Source organism: Carassius carassius, chromosome 43, assembly GCF_963082965.1.
Source record: "Carassius carassius chromosome 43, fCarCar2.1, whole genome shotgun sequence".
Lineage (NCBI taxonomy): Eukaryota > Metazoa > Chordata > Actinopteri > Cypriniformes > Cyprinidae > Carassius > Carassius carassius.
The window spans coordinates 18548760-18573814 of NC_081797.1; the positions used below are offsets into that span (position 1 = coordinate 18548760).

Consider the following 25055-nt stretch of genomic DNA (forward strand, 5'->3'; position numbering starts at 1 on the left):
ACAAATGATTCAGCAATATGTCCTACTTGGTAAAATCATAGTCACCATGTCTTCGAGCAGGGCGCTTAAGCTCAGGCCTCTCCTAAATGGGCCAATTAGTAAAATAGTGACTTGCATATCTCACCGTTCTATAAGCAGCTTACCTCATTTCCAATGAGGAACTCGTCATCAATGGTAAACGTGATCGGGTCATTTGGACTGAGCCACCACAGTGGCCTATAGATGGGGTTTCCGGTAACTTGCCATTCCTCTGCGTATTTCAGTATCAAAGGAATGACAAAGTCATGGTGTTTGGCTATGTAGAATCTGGTGACGTTTAGGACCTAGGAAGAAGGTGAAACTGTCAGTGAACAATTAATAAAACATATATGAAAAAGGATATGCGTTTTTGTTCAACACCGTTCTCATCTAGTTCTGCTGTGGTTTGTTTCTAACATTCCTTGAGAGGTCATATCCTTCAGTTAACATCCTAGCCAGCCTCTGGTGACGGAAACAAAGGAAAACCACGTTCATAAAAAATGTAATCTTTAGATGAAAAAAAAAGTTTCATGAGATGAATTTTGAATAACTGCCTGAGTTCGGCCTAATTTTGAATGGAGAAAACAGGCCTGAAAACATTCCCCTTTTCCTCCTATTTAGACCCAACATAGTCACTGGATCTCTAATGGGTGTTGGGTAATCACACAAAACACACACACAGCCTGCAGAAGGCAATAATCCAAAGAGAATGGAAAATAACAGCAAGTAAAGCCTTTCAGTATGATCAACACATTTACTATTAATACTAATGAACTATGATTTAAGAGGGTTAGGACTGTCCAGATGATATCCATGAGCCAAGATCAAAACCAACGAATGTTCCAATACCATTTTCTCACTGTTCAAACACGACGTCCTAAAGTTATTAAAGGGATAATTCACCCAAAATTCTGTCTTCATTTATTCACCGTCGTGTCGTTCCAAATCCATCAGACTATTTTCCTCAGAACACAAAATGAGAACGTTATGACTTCGAGAACGAATCATTTTTTTGGACCTGAACAACTGATTCAGTTGAAAGATATGACTCAAAAGAATGATTCTTTCTTTTATCAGGCAACACTACTTCCCTCATGAACATTCCATAGGCAGTCGGAGAGATATCAAAATTATTTTATAATTTCAGTTGAACAGATTACTTTTAGAATATATGTTGTTGTTGTTTTTTTATTCAGCCTTCTTCAATTTTTCCCACTTTGGCCACGGACACACTGCAGCTAAGTTTGTTGGTCATTCACATTACAGTTCTTAATTCTAGCTGTTAATGATGTTTTTAAACGTGTATCAGAGTCTTTTCTGCATGTGCAGTGTTAGAAATCACAGGGTATGTCAGACTCCTTAGTGTTGCCAGAACAAATCACACAATAAACTCAAATCCACACACGTTATCTTGGAAATAAGCCACATATGAAGATATTGTGATCACCCAGGAGAAACAAAAAGTGCATTTGTTATATAATATTAGTATATTTTTAGTATATTAAGTAGAAAATTAGTGTGTAAAAATAAAGCACTTTAAGTACATTTTGGAAGTGTGTTTTTTTTCTCTCCTGGGCTGCAACTGCATATTTTATTTAACTCCATAAAATGGATCGCTTTTTACCGTGCTTAAACAACAAGCACAACGATGCTTAAAACGCATAATTTATATGAATTTAACATGGCAACCCTTCAAGAGCACACACTGCAAAATAGCCTTCCAAACATAAAAAAAAAAAACCTGATGGCTCTGTAGGCGGTGGCTAAGTTACAGTTAAAATCATCAAATTTAATGAGTCTTTGGTTACTGTAATATTACTTTAGTTAAAAATTACAGATACCAAATGCATCGTAGTTTCGAGATTTCTGTTCCATACACACACAAAACTGTAATTCAGGGGATCCACTCCTACAGTTAAGTGAGGCTGTCGCACCTGAATCTTTACAGTTTGCACATGGCCTTTGTATTCAACGGAAGAAGAGGGTGAGGTTCCCTCTACTTCTTGCTATTTCTAGCAATGAAATCCATTGAAAGATCTCCTACCAGGGATTAAAAACACACACACTCACACACACACACACACACACACACAAAAAAACATGACAATTACTTATTCTAGTCTGTAAAGTCAAATCACTAATGAAACTTGTAATTGTCTCTGGAAAGATTATTTTCCTCTTATCCAGTGATTCATTATCATTCCTGGTGCAGCGGTTCTCATTGCAGTTGAGATTGAGAGCCATAAATTTGAAAGAGACGCTAATGCAGACCAGATGGACCCTTAACCACAGGTGATGTTGTGGAAAGGCCAAGCAATTACACTATGAAATGCAAGAAAAACGGCCACCTGGAGGATGCGCTGTGCCGGTCCTAAACTCAAACCCTGCTCTTAGGGCTCAAACATATCAGTGCTTGGGACTCAATATTCCGCTGTGTATTTAGGATGTACTTTCAGGAGAACATTCTCATGGTACACCATGGAGTGAATGAGTATTATGTTTCCAATGTTATGTTAGGAGTGTAAAAGAAAACGTCTTTAATTATGAGGCATTTAACTCTCAATGGTCAACATATTGCGCCCAGTTTTGCTTCCTGAAAACTCAGTCTTTCTTATTGTATGACCCTCTTGGCTCCATCTTATTCCCTATTTTCTGACTTCAACGAGAAAGGAACTGAAGTGAAAGCTAAAACCCGGATGGGGCCGAGGACCCGCCCTTGTGGCACTCACCCATTCCTTCTCAAAGACCCATGGAGGTGTCTGAAAGCTGATGACAGGAAGAAAAGCTGCGATTGCCAGCCAGCGAACGAAAAGCTCGTCATCGGCAACCAGTTCGGCAGAGAGAGAGCCTCCTGCAATTGACAGTCCCAAAAATGCATTCACATGTCAAGAACCCCCCCCCCCCCCCCCCCAAAAAAAAACCTTTGTGGACAATAACGATTTTCTAGCATTGTGATATTACTTTTATTATACACATATAATAAAATAAAATATGTGTGATACACATATTTCTAAGGCATCTAAATTATAAACGTGATCAAATCTTACTGAAAAACCTGCTGTACACAATCTACTACATGCCTTCTGTTGTCTGATTGATAGTTTATACTTTTTTTAAGTAAATTGCTTTTTCATGTAATTGAAAATACTGTATTGAATTTAACCTTATGTTTTGGCCATTTATCAGAATCTTCACCAAATTGTGTATTTTTGCTCAGTTTGGGCCTCTGAATAAATATGAGCTTCATATTTTGTCTTTCATGCTATACGGGCCATAAAAGCCCGATTTATCAAATATGACACACATACTGTATGTAAACTGTTTTTTTTTTTTTTTTTTTTTTTTTTTTTGCTAAAGGATCCATAAACTGTTCAGTTTCAGGTAGATTTTTTACAAAAAATCTACTGTATTTTTTTGTTAAAGCTAAGTCAATATATTTAATAAATATAAACTATAACATATGATGTATTATACATTTTTTTTTTAAGAATATGTAAGGAAAATGTGCTTAACTGTCAGAGTAACTATGCAACAAAGTAACAAATCTAATAGAGTCCTAACAGGCATAAAAGCCCCCTAACCCCCCCACCTGGGAATATTCTGGACATATTTCATGAGATTTATTCGTATCATACTGTGTACTGTACAACTGTGTGCCAGTGGTCTTTCGTTTTTGTAAAGGATTAAAGAAGACAGTTGATTAAATTTTATTGTTTTTATCTATGCTATGAATTTTTGTGTAATTATGCATGTGTGGGCAGGTATTACCTACTGCATCAGGAATGAAGAAATTATATCCCAGGAGACTGTGATGCAGCAGGGATGGAATGATGCCCTTCAGGCCAGAGTAACTCCAGTCTGACTGCAGCGCACTCATACGGATGAAGAGCGCTTTGTGTCTGGACCTGTGCGGACAAAATCAGCCAGGTCAAAAACAATTCCCACAACACAATTCCAATTTGTTTTCCAAATCCAATATATATATATATTCATATGGGGAAGTTTGTTTTTCAAATGATTGACTGTCTACTGAACATTTTGGATCCAACTGCTCAAACCATAATCAATATCAGTATCTTGCCATGGAAACGACAAACTGGATAAATCAGAACAAAGCAGTCTTCTACAACAACAAGTAACTATCATTGTTGAAAGAGAAGATGGAAAACTGCCTCTTGCTACACACAATATATCCACAGTGCTGTTATCATGATACATCAGTCATAAAAGTAGGCAAGTTTCATTAAAAATACCAAAACTTCACAATTCTAAACCACTTCCATGGGGTCTACTTTTTTGATTTATATGCTGTTTAAATCTCGATGACCACGTTATTTTACATATGCATCTGTTTTTATGTGTAATCAATTGTTTCTGCATCTTCTTCACCGTGTTTTGATCCAGATGTTCAGTACTCATCAGAAGCTGTGTAATAGCACCTCCTACCATGCAACAGTGAAAACACGGAAAGATGGAAAATTCCGTCAATGGCGGGGAAAGAGTTAAATAGATTTTAAATCACATGTATGCCTGTGGTTTGGATCAGACTTGCAAAAAAAAAAAAAATCTGATTTGGTGTATTTTTTTGGAGGTTCAGACGAAAGATTTTTGTCGGACATGCTAAGAATGGATTTTGGTTTTTGGTTCCCTGTCTGAACAAAGTCTGTTAATTGTTCCCAAAGTTGTAGGTTGGTCATGATCGCCAAATGAGGTAAATTCTTGGATTGTCATCTTCAGTGGATCCTTGAACAACATTCCCCTTAAACAAACTCAACCAAACGGCCTAAAAATCCCTGTCCCAGCCCTGACTCTAACCTAAAACCTCACAAGGATGTTGGCCCATGTGCTACCTGGCAAAGTAACAGTAATTGATTGGGATTATTTAAAACATTCAACCACCTTGTTCCTGAGGTCACAATGGTATTTTCCCCTATCCTTTCTGCCAGGTCAGCCAAAAGTCTGATGTATTCATCCCCAACCCATGCCAGAGGGGGGCGCAGGGCCTGTTCCTCGAAAGGGTTCCCCTCACCGCCTTCCAGGATGACATACTCCATGCCCAAATGGCTATGTAAACTGTCAACTTTTTCCAGAAACCAATTCGTGGCTTTTGGGTTGCTGATGTTGATCTTCACACTGTACTTTCCTTTCCACTGAGTCAACAGAGGCACCTTAAGAGAAATTATGTACAAATTAAAAGTCAACAATAATAATGCATAGATAAGCATATGGGTCAAGAATAAACAGAGTATCAATGAAAAAGAATAGGAAAAATCTTTAGTTCAAAACGTGAAAATTCTTGGTTTCAGATGGCTCTGAAGAAAGTTTTATACAATTTTCAGGAAAAGTTTAGATAAACGTAATAACAATACTTTGATATAAAATCAAATAAAACCTAAAATGTAAATGTTCCCTTTAAGTTAAAGTACTAAAAAACTAAAATGATGCAAATTAAAAGTAATAAACACAATTATTTAAAACTCTACAGAGATTTAAACAGAAAAATAGAACTTTAAAATTAAAAAGACAGACGCAGTGACAAGCAATGGGTCAGTCTTACCGCTCGGCCCTGTGGTCCTGAGGGCAGACTCAGCCAGAAGTCTTCAATGCCTTCTTGAATGGAGGTCTGAAACTGCTGCGAGTCCACACTCAGGTACGGGGACAGGGTGATGGAAATGTTCAGAAGCTTTACAAAAGGGAGGTCCCTCGTCTGTCTCTTAGACGTCCTTTTCTTGCTATTGAGGTAGCTGTGGTCCTAGAAAGACAAAAAAATAATCGGCAAATAATCAGTTTTTTGTTTGTCTAATGGCACCTGTTTAAAAAAGTCATACATTTGGGTGCAGAAATTATAGATTTAACCTCACAAATCAAGCTTGTGAGATATTTCTGACATACGCAGGAATAGAAAAACTTGATGTTTTAAAAATGTAAAAAAAATTATGAACTTTCATTGGTATAACCTAATTCAGGCTAATTCAGTCAAATAAAATACTATTTTGGACATAACATACACAACATATTCTTTAGGTCAGGGGATTTTCAAACTTTTGATACCAATGGCAGCCAGGTCTTCAATTTGAAAAAAGAAAAACACGGTAGTTCCCAATCAATGAATATTGCATGTGTATGATTGCTTATGATCTACTGTTGATGAATTATGGTCAGGTTTACTTAATTGTATATTGTAATTAAATATGTTTGTGTGAGTGCAAATATTATATCACATTTTTAAATGCGCAGCTGGAAGTAGTAAAGTATATACACTTCAAAATCAGAGTCCTGCTGTAATTTGGCATGGTTTATAATTCTGCATTATGCATACAATTTTTTTCTTTACTATTGGTATTTTGGTTACATGAAAAACTGTAAAATCTTGTTTTGCCCGTTTCATCACTGAAAAAAAAAACATTCAAAACATTATTTAAAGAAGTAGTTCACCCAACAATGAAATTTGGATTATATTGTACTCACCCTCAGGCCATATAGATGAGATATTTTTAGAAATTGTGCACCTCTTATTCACCAGTGGATCCTCTGCAGTGAATGGGTGCCGTCATAATTAATTACAATAAATGTAATATTTAGACGTTTCAACTCCGTTTTGGACTGTTTTTGCTTGAAAAAGGCGCTTGATCTGTGCATATTTCTCTCCTGATTCGGTCGAGATGAGTTTTTCACTGGAGAAAGCAATGTTATGTATGGAGGAGTCATATTTTAGCTGAAAGCAATGGTTTGAAGTGAAACACGTCTTAATTATGGACTTGTGTTGGACTGGAGTGGTGTGGATTACTTGTAGATTATTGTGATGTTTTTATCAGCTGTTTGGACTGTTTGGCACCCATTCACTGCAGAGGATCTGTTGAACAAATTTCAGTTTTATGGGTGAACTGTTCCTTTAAAACACTCATAATGTCTCACCGTTTGAACACACACAGTTTGTAGTCTGCTTTTGTAGGCAGTCGGATATTACAGACAATGGCAGCCATCAACGTCAACGTCTCAGAATTCTATTTTTGTTGATTATTTTAACAGTATGGAAAATATTATTGTTTTACCATCACTGAAAATAATACCTCAGCCCCTATTAATGTTTTTACCATGACAGTTGCTAACAGAGCCACAGAGTCTGAAAAAATATAACAATAATGTCATTTAAATTAATCATATTGTACAGACATGCTGAACGCTGTGCTTATGAGGAATCTGTGCAATAAATAGCGAATACTGGCAAGTGTGTTTATAACCAAATTCATTCCAAGTCAAGCTGTTGGTTCTGCTTATGACTGTGTTATTTCAAGCTAATATGGAAACTAGTAAAGAAAAGAAAAAAACGGCATTGGGATTGTTTCCCAATTGCAGTTTCGTATAGCTGTCACACAAGGGAAGGTTTTCCACTTCAATTTAGTGGTATTTGACTTTTATTCCGGTTGGGATATGGGAAAGTGTGGTGCATGTATTAGATAGCACACATAATTCTGCTTCATGGTGGGTGATCTGATATTTTTGTTATGAAGTCCCCAGTTTTTTGTTATTTTACGGCATAATCAAACTTTTTTTATTTAAGCCTATAACCTAATTTTCAATACATAGAGCTATTGCAACATAGCAAAATGTAAGTGTAATGGAAGGGAAAATCTGTTGTATGGAAAAAGGAACAAAATTTTAAAAAAATAATAATAATAATAATTCAAAAGAGTAAAATCAAAGTCATGAGTTATTGTAATAGGAGGGCTGTAGTCAGCATTACATTGACGTTAATGTTCTGATAAGCCTTTTAAGTATTTTAGACAAAGAGAACATTCTTTTCTTGGAAGAAAGTTAGCTTTTTTTTTTCTCTTTCACCTGCCTCTGATCTTTGTAGAGGAATTCAGCTGTGAAACGAACCGCTCACTATAATTTATACTGCTTTGAGATCAATCAAGCATGCATGCCTAAGAACAATGCCCTGATTAGACAAAAAATTTAAACCAGCCTGTGTGTCATAAAACATAATGAGTTCATAGAAACAATATAAACAATAAATCAAGACCGTCTAAAATTGAAAATTCTAAGGTATGCATATTAATGCATATATATATATATATTCAATTTGAAGAAAGAAAAACACGGTAGTTCCCAATCAATGAATATATTGAATATATATTATATGAATATATATTCTGGCTGATACAGAGATGTCTATTTTTGTTGTTGTTGTTTTTTTAAGTAAGAAATATCAGGGTGATAACTGTCCTAATATATAATAATAACCTATAATAATTTATGAATTATTAATATTAATAATGATATATTATATGAATAATGATTCTTTAATAAAATATTCACAAAACTGCTTCAGCAATCATTAATATTTGAAAAACTTTTCCGCTGATTCCATGTCATGTGGAGTTTTTATGGCAAAGCTCAGTTGTTCCACTTGTAAAATGTCACGCGGTGCAGCTCACCAAAAACAAATGATATTTATGAATTAATAATTTATTTTATATTTTTAATTTTATTTTATAGGATAACATGTTATTACTTTTTATTTCATAGTTACACTGCATGACAGCTTTAGACCCATTAAAATTATTATAAAAAGACAGATTAAAGTTTTTCAAAACCATGTGAAACCATATAAACATAAATGTGACACTCCGATAAATGCCTTTAGCATGATATCAGTAAGTCTCAAGTTGTAAAATGTCATGTGGTACGACAAAAAACAAGTCATATTTATGAATTAATACATTATATTTGTAAAATAAATGAATTAATTAAAGTATATTTTAACACATTCTTGAAAATAAAGATATATTCACGGTGCAAGGAAAATGTTTTTGGTTACACCACATGACATCTTTAGACTCATTAAAATGAAACTTTTGTTGAAAGAGGTATAAAAGCATTAGCAACCAGCATTAGCACTCTTTATTTGTCACTAACCCAACTATATATTGATATTACCCATTAGCATTAGCATTAGCAAGTGTTATAATAAAACATATACCTTGAATGCACTATAAACCTTGATAAAAGCATTGAGAAATGCATAAAAAGTGGTAAGAAGACAAAGCTAACATAACACAGATGGCCCACACTAGTACAACATATCAGTCTTCTTAACACAGCAAGTATCAGCTTATTGTAAACCAGTTCACTGTTGGTATTTCAGTGAACCAGAGATGTGTGTCTTTCTCTCAGGGGATCAGATCCTGACCTCTCTTCTTAGAAAAATGAAGCCTTTCATGTCCACTGAGCAGCTCGGACTTGTTTTGTTCTCTCAGAATGAACTTAACAGGCCAGCTGGTGGCTTTTAACGTGAGACGTTTCTGCTTGAACACAATGTTCCCGAGGTAACTCTGTCTGTTATGTACCTCTGAATCGAAACTAAACGTGTTCTGCCAGACCCTGGCCTGTGTTTGTGATTATAACGAGTCCTTCAGAAACCTCACCATCAACCGCATGAAAATTAACAGTGAAGTCTCTTATTTATGCACCACTAGTGGTCAGTAGTTTGTTTGGAAAGTCATACAGGTTTGGTACAAAATGAGGGTGAGTTACTGACGACTGAAACAGTTCTTGGGTGAACTGTCCGTTTAAACTGGGTTTTCCATCAAGTGCATGGATCAAAATAGTTTGGCGAATTATGTTTTATAATTCGGTTGAAGGCTAATAACCGTTCACAATCTGATTAATTAACAGTCTTTTTAGTACAAAATGTTCTATATGCACAGTGCCTAATGCATAAGAAGGATCTAAATCAGATTTGAATATACTTATATAATTACTCATGGCTGTGCACATTAGCTGACACTGAAGCTGCTTCAACGCTTGAAAGTTTTCATTAATTTAGATTCACTTTTATATTTGAACATAATTATTATGTATTAACACATATATATATATATATATATATATAATGTGTGTGTGTGTGTGTGTGTGTGTGTGTATATATATATTGTTTAAAAAAAAATGTTTATGCATTATGATCTTTTTTTTTATCTTTTAATTTATTTAAATTATTAATCACATTTTTAATATGACTATAGTATTTGTTTTTTTTAATTAGTTTTAGCTTCTTTAGTTATATTAGTACTTCAGCTTGACGAGAAATGTTGCTTTGTTGACTAGCTAAACAATTTTTTTTATTTTTTATTTTTTTCAGAACACATTTATTTAAATTTTAATCAATGAACGTGTTTTTTTTTTATGGTTATAGTTAACCATAATAACTCTATTACTGATTTGTTGCACTTATTTGTACGCAACCATACATAAATATAAACATAAACCATAAGAAAATCAATTGATAGATGACAACTTTCAACATGTACAGTATGTGCAGAAGAAGCTGTGCAGTTGGCTCTGTGGGCTGTGCGAGCCGGTGGGGTGTTGAGGCGGAAAATGAAGGCCTGAAGGCCCGGAACTACAACAGGTGCAGAGGCCGAGCCGCTGACGGCTGGAGATTAAACAGCACGCTGAAGGTCAGAGACGGGGAATACACTGCAGATCACCACAGCCGCTCTGACACTGAATGACTTCAGCTTTCTCACAACCTATTTATTACCTGGGGTTCAATCTTAATTGTTTTATTATTATTTATAAAACAACAAGCTACTTGATTTGATGCTTTTATATAATTGTGTTATTATTTTATTATTACTAATGGAGAAATGATGCTGAAAAGTCAGCTTTGCATCACAGGAATAAATACATTTGATAATATATTCAATTTGAAATTGCGATAATATTTTACAATCCTTTTTTGTGTATTTGTGTTTAAATAAATGTAGCCTTGATGAGCATAAAAAGACTTGTTTTAAAAACACATTTATCTATGATGAATCCCCAGTTGATACAGAAGAGTCAGGTGTTATTGTGTAGCAGGAAGCCGGCAGAGGGTGATTTAGAGCGCGTGACCCACCATGTTGGCGAGGAGAGCAGTGGAATGTTCGTCGAGGCTGATGACCCCCTCCCCGAGGTGATGCCGCTTCAGCCGGTTTGAGAAGGTCCTCAGCTCTCGCTCTAGCTTGGCCCCTGAGTCCACGTTTGCTAGAAGCTTCCAGAAAGGCAGCCTTCAGAGAAATATTGCATTTGTTAGAGTCTTCAAACTCATTATACCAAAATAACTAAAACTAAATAATCTAAAAAAAAAACGGTAACACTTTTTTTTAAGGTGTCCTTGTTACATGTACTTAGTTTTCTAATAAAAATAAATTATGCATAATTACATGCAAGTAACCCTAAACCAAACCTAAACCCTATCCCTAACCATACTGTAAGTTACAGTGTAATTATACATTTAAGTACTGAGTATTATTAATTAACTAAAATTAATCAGTACTTAAATGTATAATTAAACTGTAACAAGGACACCTTAAAATAAAGTGGTTGCACTTTATTTTACAGTACGTGTACTAACATGTACTTATAGTGTACTTACAGTGTATTTATCTAAGAAAGTTCTGGTAATACAAGGTAACTACATGGGGTAGGGTTAGTTTTAGGGGTAGGTTCAGGGTAAGTACCTAGTTATTACATAGTTATTGTAATTACTATAAGTACATAGTATGTACACTAGGAACAGGACTGTAAAATAAAGTGCTACCAATAAAGTATGGTATACGTAATAGCTATACAAACTATATGGATTAACAATGACAAAAAAAAACAAAAAAACCACAACAAACAAAAATTTTTTTTAATGAAAACAGAAAGTACAGTATAATTCAAATTATTAACAAAATTTAGGGTGCGTGGAACAGTGATAATGACAATGCACCATGCAATAGTAAGGGATTAATACATATATAGTATATATGTGTGTGTGTGTGTGTGTGTGTGTGTGTGTGTATTAGAGGTTGCGTTAGATTTCTGTAATAATTCTGTCGTAATCTATTATTACCCGTCATTAAAATGTTCATATTTTAATCATAATAACACATTTAATTGCTTGTATTTTTGTTCTCATTTTCATTTTTAATAATGAACCTACAGGACGAGCATATAGGCCTATGCATTTATTTATTTATGATGAGAACAGATGAACAAAGACTGTGCCTCACTTTTCATGTACAACACACCACAGTGACAGTGGAGGCCACTAAAACAACAAAATGTGCTTGGGTCGGTAAAACAAAAAATCGATTTTAATTGATTCAATTTTTTATGAACCAATGTTGATTCTTAAATCTCAGATTTCAAATGCTGTCCATTTTATTGGGAAATTCAATTCAATAAATACCATTTTGGCGCTCTGTAATGTGGCGTGATAGATCGCTGTAGACAAGCGAAGTGGCAGTGCACGTGAACTGATCTTCTCTTTCGCTGTATTACTAACTATTGGAGAAAGCGCAACGAGTTGTGTGACCCTCAATCACAGATTACTGATACCATAGGAATGAATAAGTGCCGTAAACTGAATCCCACCAGTCGCAAAAACTCAGTGAATTCTCTTATAAAGCGACATTTTTTTGTGGTAAACTCTAAAAATAGTTCAATCCAAAAGTATTGTTTAAGTGTAAAACATGTTGAAGATTAGCAGATAGGCTGTCAATTCATTAAATAATCCTCTACAAAGCTGTTTATTCAGCGTAGAGAAGCTTCTCCTCCATTGACATTCATTTAAAAAACGGCCTCTGGTCTCCTTTCCCACATACTGCCAGATCGGAAGCGTTAGCTTTAGTCATTAAGCTTTTTTGGCTAATGGTTGCAGGCTTGCCTTCTAGGGCAAAAAAAGACAGTTTTATTTTTGTTTTGGAGTTGATGATCAAATATAAATTGCAATACATCACCAACACTGTAATCTCTCACTGTGATGGATGGCATTCAGATTTTTCTGTCATTGATAAAAAATTATGTAAATGATGTAAAAAAAAATTAACGCAACCTCTAAAAACTTTTGTAAACAGTAACGTATTTGTAAAAGATGAATATTAAAATGATGATGTCTTACAAATGCATATAATACAGCGTTTTTAGTAATTTCCGTGAGTCTGTGTGATTAGGCCGTTGTTTTGACAACAATGACGTATGTATAAAAAACATGAAGGTACAAATCTGCAATTAAAATGAATAAATCAGAAATAAATTGAATGTGCATTAAAATTGATGAATCACTTTCTAACTATTTTGACACTTAAAAAAAGTGATGCTTAAAATAGGTTTGCCTCTGCTTCTAATATTGGACAGGTACTGATAATCACAAAGCGCTAATAATTACAAAGAATTTATGCATCCCGATAAATGCAAAGTTAAAGATAACAATGAATAATAACAATAAAAAAGGAAAAGGGGTTTGTAAAGTTGTAGTACCGTAAGACATCCATGTTTGGCAGCTCTCGTCTGGCTGTGGAGAGCTGCTGCATTGACTCCTGATGGACAGCTCGAATGTTGTGTCCAACACACACGGTGTACTGCAGCGGCATGCGCTCCATACTGGGCGGCGTCTGCAAACAGAACTGCTGTCTGCTCTCCATTCCTACATGAAGCGGGATGTTCAGGGCCACTAGAACTGACACACCTTTGAAAAAAAAACAAAAATAAAACAACAGCATTGGGTTACTAATGGTTAGCTTTGCACATTTTAAATTCCCAGATACATCAAAACTGAAGTTTTGTGGCTTTTAGTCCATGTCTGCTAACTGTGAGGTCGTTTACATGCTAGTGTACATCTAAAAGTTGACAAAAATAACTTCTATTAGATATAGGGCTAAATTAGCGAAAGAGCACAACCCCATAAAAGCATAAATGGGAGTGGAAAGTTCTGCAGTCGATCTACTGACAATTAATTCATAAAATTAAGGGGACAGTTCACACAGAAATGTCAACCTCAGTCACCTTCAATGCATCCTTGACTTTCTTCTGTCAGACAAATACAATGTAAGTTTTAAAAAATGTCTTGGTTCTTCCAAGCTTAATAATGGCAGAATTTTTTATGCTTTTATAAATGGTACAAATATGTGTACCGTTACACCCCTAGTAAAAAAAAAAAAAATTGTAATTAATTTATTGCTTGATAGCTGAATTTTCAGTATAATTACTCCAGTCATCTGTGTCTTACGATCCTTCAGAAATCATTCTAAAATTCTGATTGGCTTTCTATGGTTCTTTTATGAATAGAAAGTTCAAAAGAACAGCATCCATTTAAAATCAGATTTACTAACAGCTTGCGTCAGCGGAAACCCTCATTTGGCGTTAAAAAAACGACTGTCAGGTTAAAAATAATGCAGTTATTTTTGCAACTCAATTTACTAAATAAGCATTTGTAAGAGTTTCCTATTCGATTGGTAAATTTATGAGAGGAGAGTATTTAAATAAATTGCAAGGCGATTTACTAAAATTTGCGCTTGTCAATTAATTTCTTAACCCTCTGGAGTCTAAGGGTATTTTTGGGGCCTGGAGAAGTTTTGTCATTTCCTGACATTTGTGCTTTTTTTCAGTTTCTTATCAATATCTGAATGGGTAAAGTCTAATCTCACTGTAAACAGCACAAACTGGGCTATAATAATATGTAAAATGCATGTATGTACATGATTGTGTTTTTGAGAAAAAAAATATTATGCGTGGTTAGTGAAGAACTAAAAATGTTAAAACACTTGAAAAAGGCAAAAAAACACATAGAGAAAATTGGTTCCCGGGATTTTTGAGAACTGGAGCTTGTAGCCTAGAATTTTTCTTTCTAAATTATGTGAAAATCATCTTGTTTACTCACTCACAGAAAACAATATATTGATTTACATTTTCTAAGACACTTTTTGTTGGTAAAAGTCATATGCGAGTAGGCGTCAAATATCATGAATATCATTGTGATTTACACCTGAGAAGACAAAGGCCCGCATAATGAGCTGCATAATGAGCTGCATAATGAGCTGCATAATGAGCTGCATAATGAGCCTCTCAGTCATCTGTGCCACTGTGAGTGAGGAGTTACAAGAAAGAATGTGAGAACAAAATAAATCTATATAATTTTATGTTTGTAGTTTATTTAGAATATATTTAATTATCCCACAACATACTTTAATATTCACTTGGGGGAGCAGTTAAACAGTTTATCAGGAACAATCAAAGCTGACTTTCAAACCAACTTTTTGGCATCAATACTCCAGTCACACAATCCTTCAGAAATCCTTTTAACAATCTTATTTTCTACCAAAAAACCTTTATTGTTGTTATTATTATCATTATTATTATTATTATTAATGTTGAAAAGAGCTGAGAATATTTTTTAGTTTTTTTAGGGGGAATAAATTAAAAGAACAGCATTGTTTTTACATTTGTTAGCCTACAGTTATTTATTTGTTACATTTATATTATTTACATCAAGCTTTTGAATGGTATAGTATTGTATATTGTTATTGAAACTTCATAATGTTTCACTTGATTATATATTTAGTCATATTATATATTTTAGTGCTCTAACGCTAATTTGCTATGTTTAGCAAATCTGGCCCTAAATGTCTTTAATGTCACTTTTGATCAATTTAATGCAGCCTTGCTGAATAAGAGTATTAATTTTATTTAAAAAGAAAAAAAAAATCTTTGAATGGTAGCGCATGTCTTCCTGTTACGAAATAACTGAAATCGGAAATAACAAGGTGAACAGTTCAGTCAGTGATGCTGACATGCAAGTCTTGGACACTGCTGAGCCGTCAGGTGATTTCAGATCAGACGTTAACTCATGTAACTACATTCGTGACTCTGTGTGAATGGCAGACACAGCATGAATGAAACCAAATCCATCTTTCGGCCTGCCCCAGTAAAGCAGCCTTTACAGCCTGATGTACTGTTTCATGAAAATTCCAAGACTGGGATGTTTGGAACAGGAAACACTGGGATTTATTATTGAATCTTTATATTTTCAAAGCTTCTTGAGAAGGTGGGTGGTATATGAGGGCTGCTTCTGATGTCTTTCTGCACCTGAAAAGTTGAGATTATGTGAAGCAGATAATGGTGTGCGCAGATGTAGCTGCCCTCCCTGAAATTCCTCCTGCTTCTCGGATTTCACCACCATATCAATGTACCCCAGTGTAGACGTACACAGCACCGTCCGTCTGAATGCCCCTCACCTCAACCAAACTCACAGCATGACTTTAAAATGAGCTTTTAAAATGAAACAATATATCTTTGCAAATGTTTTCCAGCAATAAGCATTGCATTGTTTCAGAAGTTAGGTTAATTATTTTATTATTCAGATACGATGTAGTTCAAAAGAAATAGGCTGATAATCAGTTTGATTTTTTAATTTGTACTGATATTCGCCTATTTGTCTTTAAAGGAGACATATGATGCAATTATAAGTTTTCCTTTCTCCTTGGTGTGTTACAAGCTGTTTGTGAATAGCTAAGATCCCTAAAGTTGCAAAGACTAAATTCTCAAATCCAAAAGATATTCTTTATAAAAGTTAAGTCAACGTCACTATGTAGGAAGATTTGCATAACGCAGCCCAAATGTTCACGCAAAGAAATAAGGCGTAACTTTGATTCTCGCTGTATCATTTTTGCTGCAGTTTGTTTGGCCTCCCAAAAAAGGACACAACTAGAAATCAGTGGTTAAGTTGTATTTACAACACTGTTCAAGAACAGTTCAGTCCCAGGCTGTTCTGACTCACAGTCTGTAAGTATGTTTACATATTTAAAAGATTTGCCACTGATGATTCAAATGCGCACTTTGAGCAATGTAGAGTTGCGCTGGTTGTTTGTCATTTCTCTGATCACAAATGCAGACATGGTTTTATGTTTACGTGGTGTGATGCAACGTAATGCTTAAAAAAAGACAGTAAACAGTAAGTCAATTTAATCAGTAATTATGTCCCCACTGGATGCAACAAATGCCTAATTTGTAATGGGTTTTATTGTTTTTGTCTTGTTGCGCCAGTGTTCTGACTGGGACACGGCATCACAATATGGCAAGGGGGGTAACTTTCCCTCACACGTTTGAGGCATTCAGCCAATCACAACGCACTGGATAGCTGGCCAATCAGAGAACACCTTGTTTTTCAGACTGATGAGCTTTGTAAAAAACAAAGCATTTCAGGAAGGCAGGGCATAAAGGAGAAACAATTATGAGGAAAGTATGAGTTTAAGTACCTTAAACCGCTTAAACACATTTCATTAAAAATAATGTTATTTTTACATTATATGACCCCTTTTAATTCAACGATTACGATAACTCAATAGAACGATAATTCAAAGAAAACAAAAATAGTGACTTAATTCAACCAATTCTTCTCTTCTGTGTCAGTCTTCAATATGCATTCATGAGAGTACCGCCATGCATGTTTGGGACTATTTTAACGATGTCCTCACTACCTTTTAGGGTCTTGAACATAGTAGTTGCATTGCTGTCTATGGAGGGTCAGAAAGCTCTCGGACTTCATTAAAAATTAATTTGTGTTTCGATGGTGAACGAAGGTCTTATGGGTTTGGAACGACATGAGGGTGAGTAATTAATGAAAGAATTTTCATTTTTGGGTGTACTATTCCTTTAACCCTGTAAACATGACATACAATACAACAGACCAAAAACTGTTAGTTTGGTGAAGCTTTAGCCAGAATATAACAACAGAAGCTTGCATATGTTTTTGTTGATCAGGATTTTATGGCTCACATAGCATGATATAGTTGAGAAAATGGAGGTCAAAATTGAGAAAAAAAAAAGAATAAAAAATAAAACACCCCAAGGTCCAAACTGAGAAAAAATGCTATTTGGTGCACATGCTGATATTTATATGGCCAAAAAATAAGAAGCAATTCTGATAGCTTGTAATTCAATGAGATCTTTCAGAATAGCAGATGCTTACAAAAAATGTATAGAAATATCAGTTGTCACTCTATATCTACAAATATGGCTTAGTAAGATTATATTTAAATGCTCAGTTTTATGATCAAAGCTCTCTAGTTTGAAAACATTTAATACGGTGCAGTACATTGATGATTGTGAGATGAACAAATAATTGTTCCTCAAAAAGCCTAATGGATCATCTTTTACACATTTTAGCATGATTTTCATTACAAATTAATGTATGTATAATCAAGAAAACCTTACTTCAAAGTTAAAAGTTGCTTCAATTCAGTAAGTGTTCATCTTAAAATATTAAACAATATAAAAGACTTTGACTTTACAGCATAAAGACAAAACATGACCTGAGGGGCGATCTTTTTAAAGTTACAGTATATTAAAAGGTCTTTTACTTGCTAGAAACAGTATAAAATATAATTCATATGACAGAAGGCATGTAGTAGATTGTCTAGGAGTTTTACAACAAAGTTTTGATCATGTTGACAAATTAAAGGCCTCAGCTTAAAAGTTACACATAAGCATGTAAAACTGTGCATTATGTAAATCACATTTTTTGCATGTATACAAATTGTATATACATTTGAAATTACCGTGGGGAATTTTGTATAACATTAGAAAAAGATGATTTTACTGTGGACTTTTTGTAAACAGACAGTGTCAACTCAAAACCTGTAAACCTTCTGCTCTCCCAGACTACGTGCTACCCCACACACATGGCAAAATATTACCAAAATATACCAAATATATATTTATATATATATATATATCAAAATTACTCTAAGTAGTCAAAGTTTCTTAAAAAGAATAAATTCTAGAATAGATTTTAGAAATCAGCTAAACTCAATATAGGGAATCTAGTTTGGGAATGAATGCAAGTTTGTAGATGTCGGTAAACTTATAAAAAGTTAAGGTAAAAAATTAGTTTGTTTGATGACAATGAATGCAGTCGACAAAAAATAAAAAAGTTGTTCTCGTTGTCTCGTTAGTTTCTTTTTCCCTTTTATTTTGAGAAACGTCTCTTAAATAAGATAGATTCTTTGGCAAACTTCACCAGTTCCCCTCGATTTATCACTGCAGATTAGACTTGGAGAGAAATTAAGGCTGCTGTCATGGCTAGCACCTGCAGTAGACTCTGCCAAGTGAATAAAATGAGCCAAACTGTTAACCATAAGATTATGCATATGTTTTACATATGAATAAGTAAAACCAGTTCATGCCAAAAAAAAATCCTGTCATGGCATTCCAATCCTGCATATATATAAATATACGTCAGTGCTTTGTTTTTCCTTACAATGAAAATCAGAGGAGTCTAATGTTGATTTGGACCCCATTGCACTGAATGGACAAAAACAGTAGAAACACTGTGGGTTTGGAATGACATGTAAAGATAACAGAATTATCATGACTATCACTTTAAGTAGAAAAATAAGAGTATCAGTTCAACTAATCCCATCCAAACATACAAAAGATTTATTTGAATGCGCAAATAGGAGAGAATTTATAATGACTAGCCAATTGGAAGACAAAGTAAAGACTGAAACCTCTTAGAACAACTTTTCAGTTGTTTTCAATTGTTTTCTCCTTTGCATATTTTTCCTTGTATCAAGTTATGTGGTACTCTGTTATTATTTATATGAAATAGCACTTCTGCAAATCATTAATTTATTGTTCAAAAATTGTTCCACTCTCTGCTCTCATCCAGTCCATATAAAGTGAAAAAAGTGAGATGGAATGCTGTTATTAATCTTTGCTTTAAAGACAGAGTGGAAAATATTTCGGGAAAGCTGGTAGTAGTTACCGTAGGGAATTATTCTAAAAATAATAGACAGCTCCCCCTCTTTTTCAGCTTCTGTAGAACCCACCTTGCTCATAACTCAAGCCGAAAGTCTGCCGAAACGTCAGCGAATGATGTTTATGTTATTTATACGCCTCTGTGCAGAACCCATGTTATACACACCTTAAGAATGGGGCCTCAGAGCGATTGAAGGATGAAACTCAAATCGTCCGACTCTGGACGAATACAAACAAAATTAAAGCTGCACGCTGCGATGAACGGGCCCTCGCACCCGGGCTCACCAGCAGCGAGTGGCTTTAGTAAAAAGGTGAACGGTGAGAAATATGCATCTAAAGTCACAAATATAAGTGAAATATATCAAAGTATATTCCATATATGTGTCAATCTTTCTGTTGCCAGCAGGTGGCGCTATCATTATAATGGAATATTGGCCTTCAGAGATGTTCAGGCAAGGACTCTTATCGAAAATGTGAAGTTTGGGGAAGATTGAACATTTTATGCAAGTTACAACAACTTCTCTTGCTGTGGCAAGACATACAATTTTGTCATGGCGCCATGGACACGCCCTTTAACATAAACTCAAGATCTACACAATTTAACATTGCACAGGCCTTTAGATTAGACTGACCACAAAAAATACATTAATGTCAAAATATTTTAGGAGAAGTTTGTCTCAGCGTAAAATATGTCACTTCCTGTTGCCAGCAGGTGGCGCTATGACTATAACTGAATATGGGCATGTAGATCAGTTAAGGGCAGAAGTCTTATCTGACATGTGAAGTTTGGGGCAGATTGGACATTGTATGTCTGAGTTACAGCAACTTCCTTTTTCATGGCGAAACATCGAAATTTGTCAGGCCGCCATGGACATGCCCTTTTACGAACCTCAGGATCTTCGCAAATTAACATCGCAAAGGCCTTTAGATTACACTGACCAAGTTTGGTGTTGATCTGAATAAATTTCTAGGAGTAGTTTGTTAAACCCCTGAAAATGGCAAAAACAACACCAATTTTGCAAAGAAAATTCAAAATAACCGACTTCCTGTTGGGAGTCGAATTTCGTACCAAGAGACTTTTTTGTAGGTATTTATGTGTTACATGTGTATACCAATTTTTGTACATGTAAATGAAACATAACTCGAGGCGCACTCCATTGAAAGTATATAGGTGGCGCTATCGAGCCATTTTGCCACACCCGATGGAATATTGGCCTTCAGATCTGTTCATGCCAGGACTCTTATCACACATGTGAAGTTTGGGGATGATCAGACATTTTATGCCTGAGTTATAACATGTTTTATTCCCATGGCGAGACATCGAACTTCGTCATGGCGCTATGGACACGCCTTTTAACGAAAACTCAAGATCTTCACAACTGAACATCGCACAGGCCTTTAGATTAGACTGACCACAAAAAAGATATGAATGTCATAAAATTTCTAGGAGTAGTTCTTCGCAGTGTAAAATATGTCACTTCCTGTTGCCAATAGTTGGCGCTATGACTATATGTCATGTCATTGTCATATGGCATGTCAATCTGTTCAGGTTCGGAGTCTTATCAAACATGTGAAGTTTGGGGCAGATTGGACATTGTATGTCCGAGTTATAGCAACTTCATTTTTCATGGCGAATCATCAAAATTCGCCAGGCCGCCACAGACACGCCCTTCAACTGAAATTCAAGATCTTCGCAATTTAACATCGCAAAGGCCTTTAGATCAGGCGTTACAAATTAGGTGTTGATCTGAATAAATCTCTAGGAGGAGTTCGTTAAAATACAACGCATGGAAATGACAAAAATTGCACAAAATTTGCTCATAATATTAAAAATAACCGACTTCCTGTTGGGTTTAGAATTTTGCTCCAAGAGTCTTTTTTGTAGGTATTGGTGTGTTACATGTGTGTGCCAATTTTGTGCATGTACGTGAAACATAGCTGGAAGGCTGTTGATTTTTTTAGTATAGGTGGTGCTGTTGAGCCATTTTGCCACACCCTCTTCTGAATCCTATATCAGACGAAAATTTTCACCAGGTTTGACGCGTGTGCAAAGTTTAATGAATTTTTGAGCATGTTTAAGCCCTCAAAAATGCGATTCATTTTGGAGAAGCGGAAGAATAATAATAAGAAACAGAGCAGATACAATAGGGTCCTCACACCATCGGTGCTCGGGCCCTAATAATAAACAAAGCAGATACAAGAGGGTCCTCGCACCATCGGTGCTCGGGCCCTAATGAACTTTGGTTGACAATCTACATGACTTCAGGTTCACGTGTCACACAACTGTTCAGTTGTGGCGTTTTCCAGGCCATGCATCACTATTACTATTGCTTATTCTGAAGGTTAGTGATACGGCATTGGCTTGGCAGAAAACAAATGAGACTCAAATACCCAATGACTTACATTGAAGGAGAAAGTTGAACAATATCTAAATAATTGAACAGGTGTCTTTTAAATTTTGTTAGAAAAGGGTTTACAGTAGCAACCACCCATAAAACTCTAGCTTGAGATTCAGGCCTATTTTGTACCATTTTCAAACTAAAAATAACTATTGCTTGTTTTTTTTTATTTATTTAGTTGTTTTTTTTTAATGATAGACTCATTATTTCATGATATTATATCAATGATATTATTGAGCAGTGTGGTCAAGATTTAAACACTGGAGCAGGCAGGCAGGCCAAATTTTAAGTTCAAACTGTTTTATTGTATCATATGCCATTGTAATGGGTAAAACATATGTATGCGGCAGCAATGCACCTGTCAGGATTATAAACCTGCGCTTCTTTGTCTCCTCCACAGTAGACGCATTGTGACAGACTACCAAACCGAAAAAAGTAAGCGGCTCCCCTTTCCCCCATTTTGTTTCTGTGTTTTGTCTTTTGTTTGTTTGATGTTCACCGCCCTCGAGATCTTTCCCTGTTGGGAGTATGGTCATGTTCAGTCAACTGCCATGGTTACAGTGTTTGACGACCGGATGGATCGGCCGGATCGGAGCTAATTACTACCACCCTGTAGACCTCCCAGACACCACTGGACTGAGCTGGAGAGAAGTGATCATCCAGTGTCTGGAGAGTGTCTACGTCCAATCCAGAGCACAGCCAGAGACCAGCCCACCATCTCCCCACTGCACGGTACATCAGCCCGAGCCCACCGTTGACAGAAGTGCCCAATCTCGCCGCTGTTACCACATAGACTGACAGAGAAATGGATCGCCGCGGAGCTGGAAGTGACGTCAGGTAAGAGAGCCAGCAACAGAGCCCACCATGGAGAATGCGTGGACAGTGAGAGTGCCAAGAGTAAGATGCACCACGACGGATGGTGAGCTGATAATGGATCTGTGACTGCTGGACATCAAGGGAGAGGTTATAGAAGGGGAACTCATCGACTGGGATGCTGATCTGGCACCTTTCCTACCTCCTGCTGCGGAGCCCTCTATTACTCTTATTCCCACGTCCAGCCCAGTGAAGGCTGCAATTTCCATGTCCTGCCCATAGAGAGTTCCGGTCCCCAAGTCCAACCCAGTGAGTTCTCCAGTTTCCATGTCCAGCCCAGAGAGGGCTCTCATACTTGAGTTGGCAGCCATTTATGCTGCAGCGCCCGGGGAGCAGTTGGGGGTTTGGTACCTTGCTCAAGGGCACCTCAGTCGTGGTATTGCCGGACCGAGATTCAAACCCACAACCCTAGGGTTAGGAGTCAAACTCTCTAACCACTAGGCCACGACTTCCCCTTCAACCTCAACCCGTTGACCTGTCAGCTCCACGATGGCTCCTAGCTCCCTTGTCTCTGCCATTGCCCGTCAGTCGCCTAGCTCCACCATGCTCTCTTGTCCCTCTGTCTCTGGCCTTGGTCTGGCGTCGACCATCCTGTTCCTTGGGACTCCACTCCTCCGTCTGCACCTTGTCCCTTAGTTTCTCCAGCTCTGTCAGGCTCCTTCGTCACGTCGGCTCCTCCTCAGTCCTCTGTCTCCACCGCTGTCTTTCGGATTCAATTCAATTCAATTCAAGTTTATTTGTATAGCGCTTTTTACAATACAAATCGTTACAAAGCAACTTTACAGAAAATTATGTTTCTACAATATTTAGTAATAGCTTATAAGTGGTGACTGTCAGTTTGTGCACGTATGACAGGATTTGTAGAAAAATGTATACAAGTCGTAGTTAGCCAGATGATGAACATTATTAATATTATTAATAATTAATAATTATTATATGATGCAGTCACACTTGTAGCAATATTTGTTAGTTCTGTTGATGATTCAGGGTTAGCATCATCTGGGGTCCTCTGAGGGTCAGCATCATCACTTCTCAGGTGTTCTGGATCCAGACTGGAGCTTGTGTAAATCCTAGTTACCATGGGATGTAAATCCCGTGGCAAAACAAAGAAACAAATAGAGACATCATTTGCATAGCTGCTGTTCCAACAAATAAAATTAATAAGTTTAACCCAAGCTAAAGAATAAGAATGCACATTTGATCAGATACAACTATACTCACAATTTAAGATACATTATTTAAATGCTTGGGGAAAGAGATGCGTTTTTAATCTAGATTTAAACAGAGAGAGTGTGTCTGAACCCCAAACATAATCAGGAAGGCTATTCCAGAGTTTGGGAGCCAAATGTGAAAAAGCTCTACCTCCTTTAGTGGACTTTGCTTTTAGCATTTTGTGACCTTAGGGAGCGTGATGGATTGTAGCATGGTAGAAGGATAGTTAGGTACGTAGGAGCTAAACCATTTAGGGCCTTATAGGTAAGTAATGATAATTTGTAACTGATACGGAACTTAATAGGTAGCCAGTGCAGAGACTGTAAAATTGGGGTAATATGATAATATTTTCTTGACCTGGTAAGGACTCTTATTGAAGAAGCAGGACAACCACCTAGAAGTGCATTACAATAGTCCAGTCTAGAGGTCATGAATGCATGAACTAGCTCTTCTGCATCAGAAACAGACAACATATTTCGTAGCTTGGCAATGTTTCTAAGATGGAAGAATGCAGTTTTTGTAACATGGGAAATATGATTTTCAAAAGACAAGTTGCTGTCTAATATAACACCCAGATTTTTGACTGTAGAAGAAGTAACAGTACATCTGTCTAGTTGCAGATTGTAATCTACAAGATTCTGTGTAGTGTTTTTTGGTCCAATAATTAATATCTCTGTCTTATCCAAATTTAATTGGAGAAAATTATTGTTCATCCAATCTTTTACATTTTTAACACACTCTTTTAGCTTAGATAATTTAGAGGTTTCATCTGGTCTTGTTGAGATATATAGCTGAGTATCATCAGCATAACAGTGGAAGCTAATTCCGTATTTTCTAATAATATTACCAAGGGGCAACATGTATATTGAAAATAGAGGGGGACCTAGGGTGGATCCTTGTGGCACTCCATATTTTACTGATGATAAATGAGATGACTCCCCATTTAAGTAAACAAAATGGTAGCGATTGGACAGGTAGGATCTA

General features: G+C 36.0%; 1 protein-coding gene across 2 annotated transcripts in view; it reads right to left on the minus strand.

Annotated features, from left to right (window-relative positions):
- The window catches only part of LOC132125280 (SITS-binding protein-like), a 39983-nt gene that overhangs the window by 3283 nt on the left and 11645 nt on the right, over positions 1-25055 (minus strand). The window contains exons 3-9 of one of the 2 annotated variants that reach the window (XM_059536606.1): positions 13312-13519; positions 10922-11072; positions 5576-5770; positions 4918-5186; positions 3787-3923; positions 2748-2869; positions 144-323 (exon numbers count right to left, since the gene is read on the minus strand). In XM_059536606.1, coding sequence (XP_059392589.1) covers positions 144-323; positions 2748-2869; positions 3787-3923; positions 4918-5186; positions 5576-5770; positions 10922-11072; positions 13312-13519 — 1262 coding nt within the window. Of the gene's footprint in view, positions 1-143; positions 324-2747; positions 2870-3786; positions 3924-4917; positions 5187-5575; positions 5771-10921; positions 11073-13311; positions 13520-25055 lie in introns of those variants that run through there. The other variant, XM_059536608.1, reaches the window with a different exon arrangement.